General features: G+C 41.9%; 1 protein-coding gene across 1 annotated transcript; it reads left to right on the forward strand.

Annotated features, from left to right (window-relative positions):
- Window positions 1-1,074: 1,074 nt before the first annotated feature.
- Window positions 1,075-3,618, forward strand: slitrk6 (SLIT and NTRK-like family, member 6). Its single transcript, XM_062414703.1, has one exon. It carries the CDS (start codon window positions 1,084-1,086, stop codon window positions 3,616-3,618), a length of 2,535 nt encoding a protein of 844 aa, XP_062270687.1. The 5' UTR covers window positions 1,075-1,083.
- The last annotated feature ends 3,493 nt before the right edge of the window (window positions 3,619-7,111 follow it).

Genomic DNA, 7,111 nt, shown 5'->3' on the forward strand with positions numbered 1-7,111 from the left:
ATACTTTAGCACACTGCTTGGAGAACATTTTTCGAACAAAGCAAGGAGGTCCACTGGAATAACATCGGATTTACTGTCAAATAAATCTGATTGATGAATCTAAGCTTGTGATTGTTAAACTTCAGTCTAGTCGAGCGAGAGTGAATTGGTTGCACAATGAAGTTTAATTTTCAGTTCCTTTGTGTAGAATGCCATTGTTAAACATTTAGCCTTGACATGGACTTGAAATGGAATGAATCGGCTTCTGCATTTGTATGACTCACACTGCGTTGCTCTCCGTTCAGATGATTCTGCATATAAAGGGCAGAAAAATTAGTCAAATGAGAGAGATTTTTTTTCCCCCCTAAATATACCATTATCCTTCTGTGAGTAACTGGAAAGCAAGTATGATTGCTCAACCTATGAAATCCATTTACTCAGTGGTAAAAAGCAGCGTCCATGTAGTCGACCTGAATTCTGATGACTTTTTTATGTGGCTTATTAGGATTCCCAGGAGCTGCTACACTCTGTTTAACTGCGGTTTCTTAAGTCCACAAAGGACACAACATTGTGAAGTATAAAGGGCACATAGAAATAAAGCATTCATAAGAAAAGAACTCGTATACTGATAATTTTATGAAGAGACATTTAAAACTCAGTCTTAGTTTTTTTAAAGATCTAAAGGAGTGTAGAAGAGTGGGCACGTAAACACAGTTTGCCTTTTCCTATTATATATTTTTCATGCATTTGTACTATATAAAGACAATCCTACGTAACACAAACTCTTTCATCCAAGATGAGTGTGACGTCCTGTCATGCATATGATGCTCCCATAAATGTCATTCTACGCTGTTACACTTTTACACCCACTACAACCAAAGTTCATGTATTGTAACGCATGAAACTTAGATGACATTTGGGTCATCTGGGATTGAATATCATTTAACAGTCTCAGACATGAAAGAAGAAGATTTATTTAGAACTATGTGTTTGTGTCAACCTTTGCATGACCTGTAAATGATGTACACTTAATGTCCTTTTTTTTCTCTCCTCCCCACCCCTTCTGCCCATGCTGTCCTTTCTTCACAGATATCTCCGACCGAAATGCTGCCCTGTATCATTTTCATCGGCTTGCTTCTCACCGCGGCCCGATCCCAAGATATCCACCCCTCAGAGGCATCATCCTCTATTAGTGAGTCTTGTGACTCCCTGTGCTTCTGCGAGATGAAAGATGGCGTCCTTTATCTTAACTGCGAGCAGAGAAACATCAGCAAAATCTCCCAAATCAAAGTCCCGTCAGGTGTGCCCTTCCACCTGAACGTCTACAAAAATGACTTGGTTGAGCTCCGTGCTGAGGAAATGGAAGGGTTTAAGAATGCCATCTCGCTGCACATCGGGGGTAATAGCATACAAGAGCTGGAACCAGGGGTCTTTGGCAATCTTGGTTCACTGAAAAAACTCCACATAAATAGCAATTTCCTCGTCACTCTGAAAGAGGACACTTTTCAAGGCCTGGTGAATTTGGAGTTTCTCCAAGCTGACACAAATTTCATTCGGGTCATCGAGCCGGGAGCCTTCAACAAACTGATCCGCCTCAAGGTCCTCATCCTCAATGATAATTCCATTGGGTTTTTACCCAGTAACATCTTCCGGTTCGTGCCCCTCACCCACCTGGACTTACGTGGCAACAAGCTCCAGACACTGCCTTACGTGGGGTTTTTGGAGCACATCGGACGGATTATGGAACTTCTCCTTGAGGACAATGACTGGGTCTGTGATTGTGATATTTTACATTTAAAAATCTGGATGGAGAACATGAGGGCTCAGTCGGCCATTGGGGATGTGATCTGCAGTACACCACATCACCTTAAGGGGACGATTCTCGCTAAAGTCAAGCGGGATGTTCTCTGCCCATCCCACGCTGATATTAACCTGGAGGAGCCGTCGAAGTCACTGGATATGGTTGTGACCCCCTCATCCAAAGTGTCTCAGATTCCCAAATTGGACAACGCCAAAGATGACGCCAAGGTCCCGACGCCGTCTCACATTCCCGGCAGTCCTTGTGTGGAGCACTGTTCTTGTCACAATCACCCTGTGGCTGGGTTTTTGATGCATTGTCAGGACCGAGGAATTCAAAAGGTTTCAGATATCGGAATACTTCAGCAAAGCCCCACTAAACTGGTCATGACCGGAAATATGATTCAGAAACTCTTGAAATATGATTTCGTCACATATGATAGTTTAGAACTGCTCAACCTGGCAAACAACAGAATAGACTACATTGACAATGAAACTTTCCTCAGCTTGAGCAGTTTGAAAAAACTGTATTTGAATGGCAACAGAATTGAAAAACTCTTCTCCACAATGTTTGTGGGACTCCACAACCTTGAATACCTGTATCTGGAATACAACCTTATCAAAGAGATTGCTCCCGGCACATTTAATCCCCTGCCAAACCTGAAGCTGTTGTCATTAAATAACAACCTGCTCAGCTCCCTTCCAGCACAGATATTTCGAAATGTGCCCCTCACCAAATTAAACCTGAGGAAAAATCTACTTATGCACCTGCCAGTGAGCAATGTGCTTGATCAACTCGACTCACTAGAGCAGATTTATTTAGAGGACAACCCCTGGGACTGCAGCTGTGACTTGCTCAGCCTCAAACAATGGGTGGAGAAACTCAGAAAGGACACAGTGGTGGGCTCCATTTTGTGTCACACCCCAAAGAAAGTAATGCAGGCTGAGCTGAGGAGCCTTCGCCATGAGGTGCTTTGTCCCGGTTTAGGGACTTATTACTCATTGCCCCCAGGTGGGGAGGAAAGCGTGACAACTACACTGGGACCTGACAGCGCTGGCAGGGGTTTGCTCAACTCACTCACAGAAACTGTCCCACTCTCTGTGCTCATATTAAGCCTTCTTATATTTGTCCTCATGATTATATTCTGCTCAGCCGGGTTGGTGGTGTTTGTGGTGCACCGGCGGCGGAGGGCAAAGAAAAAAGCAGCAGAGGAGCAGCCCCGAGAAAACAGCAGCAGCAGTCCCATTCACCTACACTACAGCATGTACGGGCAGAAAACGACACATCACACTCTGACACAGAGAACGGGGTCTGCCACTCTGTACGAGGAGAGATCACACAGTCCCATTGTGCAGATCTGCCGCAACCCCACCTACTGCCCCCAGCACAAAGAACACGAAACGGATTTGGATTATAGCCTCGATGAACCAGGCGCCAAGCATCACGTCTGCCGGAGTATCATGGAGAAGGAGAACACTTCTCCACTGACGGGAAACCCCAACTCAAAGTTCAGACCCATGACTGGAGAGGGCCCCACAGAGTTCGTCACGCTCGGGAATCCCAACTCCTTATACAGGAACATTATGGAGAGGGAGAAGGAGCTGCAGCAGCTTGGAATAACAGAGTACCTTAGGAAAAACATGCCCCAGCTTCAATCTGCTGTAGACATGCAGGTCCCGGGGCACCAGGAGGAGTTAAAGCTAATGGAGACAATAATGTACTCAAGACCACGCAAGGTCATGCTTGAGCAAACTAAGAACGAGTACTTTGAACTCAAGGCTAACTTGCATACTGAGCCGGACTACTTGGAGGTTCTGGAGCATCAAACTGCATTTAACTGAGCTTAAGCAGAAAAAAAAAAGTAAATAAATAAACAATGATATATATTATGTTTTGAACCAAGTGCCTTGTCCTGTTCGCCCTCTTGTACTTTCCACAGTGTGAAATATGTATCATGGGCACATCACTTTAAGTTTAATTGTAGCACAGAATGTAACTGGTTTACTCTTTTTAGTTACCTTTTTAATCTATTGACAGCCATGTTATGTAGCCAGTGAAAGGTGGTGTAATATTTTTGGCCAAATATAATGTTAAGAAGCTATCACAAGCAGGCCTGCATTGAAATCCTCTTTGAAATCCACTCGATCAGTGCCCCCAAGTGAATTGATCTGCACAATACACACACCCCCCCCCCCCCCTTCCACCTCACCACCGCCCCGTGACATCTTGACAAGATAAAGCAGATGTTTAGAAGGAAGTGAGTGAATCTCTATCACTACTTGACCCAGAATTTCTGTTTTAATCAGTCTATCCTGACTCTGGGTATGACCTGATTACACCCTCTGTCAACATAAGCCAGCTAGAATACTGTAACCAGAATGCTCATTGTGCCGTAGAGTCAGACAAAAGCCAACTGCACGCTGGAAAACAGTGATAGGAGTGTTGTTTTACTGCTATTCTCTCGTCAGTGTTGAATGACTCAATACACTGGACAGTTACAGTCATAGGACCTTTATTTATTTTTATACAAAGTGGTGATATTCACAGAAAGGATGTTATTTTTTTCTCTATCTCTCTATCTCTCTAAATTAGTAAATAGAGCACTTAAAGTACAGTATATTATTATCATACACAACTGTAATCTTGTAAAAAATGCATTGCACTAATCAAATGCCATACGATGGTGCATGACAATCAACAGAGTCCTGCTGAAACTTTTTTTTTATGTTGTTATTGTCTTTTTCTTTCTGCCAGAAAAAAAACATGAGCCACATATGTGTCTGACCTTTTAGTATGTGTGTGTGTATGTGTGTGTGTGTGTGTGAGTGAGCGTATGCGAGATTGTGTTTCATGCCGCTATTTTATGTCCGACAGTACTCAAACAGCATTCAGGATCACCTTCCTACAGCTGACATTGGCAGACTTTTTGGACTCATTCGAGGCGGGGCATATTATCTTAGCACATGAATGGTTACTGACAAGCATCATTACCCAATAATGAAGCTCCAGTTCTCCATATAGACAACCTGCCGACTGACTTCAGCCAACTTTTCTGTCTCTCAGCTCATATTAAAACAAATGGACTTCTGGCGACTGACATTCGCAATGTGGACATTGTGTCATTGGTCAGGATTTACACTACACACCCCATTTGGAAAAACTCATTCAATATTGAAACGGTCCATGTAAGCACACACTCTGTAGCTTTTCTACTTAACTAGATTTATTTATTCTGTATATTTTGTATATACTTATGTTCCATTATATCTTTTGGTTTTTGTGTGCCTTCAGTGCTGTACAGAATATAAACAGAAGTTGTAACTGATAAAGAGGAAATAAAGAAACATGGAAATGAATTTATGCTTAATTCAAGTGCACTGTGTATCTCATTCAGACAATATATTACAGTACATCTTATACTGGACCCATTGGAGCTTCTCTGCAATGCACCAGCCATCCTGAGCTGCATCTGCACCCCCAAAAACAATGACATTTTCTCTCCTTGTGCTATCAGTCTTCTGCAGCACACATGTATATGTGCATGCATGTACATGTGTAAACATCATTTGGTTGTCTTCCCTCTGCATGAATTATTTAGCCCCCCCACAATGGCTCAAACCCAGTTCTTAATCACAGAACAATGGCTGCGGGGCTTTTCACCAGCCGTGCTTTTCTGCATGACTTTCATTTTCTGCTTCTCTCTGGGGGAAACAGTGGACCTTCTCTATTTCCTCCATTTTCTATCATAATTGATGTATCTGAAGCTCATGCAAGAACACACACGTAACCTCACAGCTTGAGAACACTCACGCACACAGGCACGCATGCAGCACTTGCATACAAATACAGATAACCCACCAGCATCTGTAAATAAATGCTTTTTTGATTTCTATGCAGATACACATCATTTAAGGTATGCAAACTCACAGAGGCAAACAGACCGGTGCGCACATTCCCACAGCAGGGAAGATGAATTATCCTCTGCAGCTTGATCATGTGAGACTCATAAGCAATATGCTCCTCCAAAGGTGAGACATTAGCAAAGTGCATAACTGTGTTCAGATAGAGATTTTATTACTTCAGGGGCTGACTTTGAATAAATGGATTCACTTATGAACTAAAGCTCACTAAGATGCCAATTTTCCAACAAAAACAGTGTTGAAAACATTCAATAACATCCACAACTCAGAGAAGAGGTTATTGAAGTATAGTCAAAAACATCTCTGTGTTAAATCAGCACTGGTAAAATCCTGCTTTCACTAAAACCAAATTAATTCCTACATTTGAAGACCAATCTTTTAATTACTTGTCAGATTTGATTTAGCCTTGAGTAATATTAGATTTTTTAATGTTTTACTTAAAAAGCATAAGAGAGAAGAAGGGTTCAGTTAAAGGAAAAAAATCATTACAAAACTTTTTTTCATAATATTCTTTCTTTTTTTCCATTTTAAAAGTTTAGATTGTTGTTGTTGCACAGCGTGGACTCGGGATCAATAACATGACGGCAACCTCTCACTAGCATCACAGGTCTCCCACATAGAGAAGGTGATTTGATGAGGTTTTGCTGCACTTTGCTGCATAAATTTGCACAATAATGAAGAAAAATGTGGTACATTAGGACTAAGTACCTCTTGTTCAGTAGAAGCTGTGGAAAACTAGCTCTAATGTCTGTGGACATTCATTTTGCAACTGATGCTAAGTAACACTGCTGTTCACAAGTTCATCTTTATTGTCTTGTGTGTTAAAAAATACAATTAATACTCGTGCTCTGGCTCTGTGAAATTAACACTATGGACCAACATAGACTGTGTACACACAGTGGATTCATATGTGCTTATACATTATAAACACAATATAAAGTATGTGGTAATAACAAACAGCATATGGGTGCGTCAGCTGTTCAGCTACCTGACCGCCTGTGGAAAGAACCTATTACAGAGACGGATGGTGTGTGATTTGATACTCCGGTAACATTTTTAGATGGAAGGAGCGAGAACAGAACATGAGTGGGGTGGCTGGTGTCCTTAATGATGTTTTTGACTTTCCTTTTGCAGCAAGAGGCGTAAATTGTATTAAGTTCTGGTTGTTTCATACCAATGATTTTTGTGAGTGTCTTTACAGTCCCTTGAAGTGGTTTGCAGTCAGGTTGCCAAACCACACTGTGATACAGCCTGTCAGGACATTCTCAATGGTACATTGATAAAAGTTAACAAGAATTGTGGTGCTCATACCAAACCTCACAAAGCACACTCTCTGCTATGCTTTTTTGAGGATGCAATGGTGTTAAGAGACCATGTGAGAGTGTCTGAGCTGTGTGTGTCAAAACATCTAAAG

This window comes from Scomber scombrus, chromosome 24 (genome assembly GCF_963691925.1).
Source record: "Scomber scombrus chromosome 24, fScoSco1.1, whole genome shotgun sequence".
In the NCBI taxonomy this organism is placed as follows: Eukaryota; Metazoa; Chordata; class Actinopteri; order Scombriformes; family Scombridae; genus Scomber; species Scomber scombrus.

Bases quoted from the DNA above. Each gene is read 5' to 3' on its own strand.
- slitrk6 (XM_062414703.1), top strand. From the start codon at position 1,084: ATGCTGCCCTGTATCATTTTCATCGGCTTGCTTCTCACCGCGGCCCGA.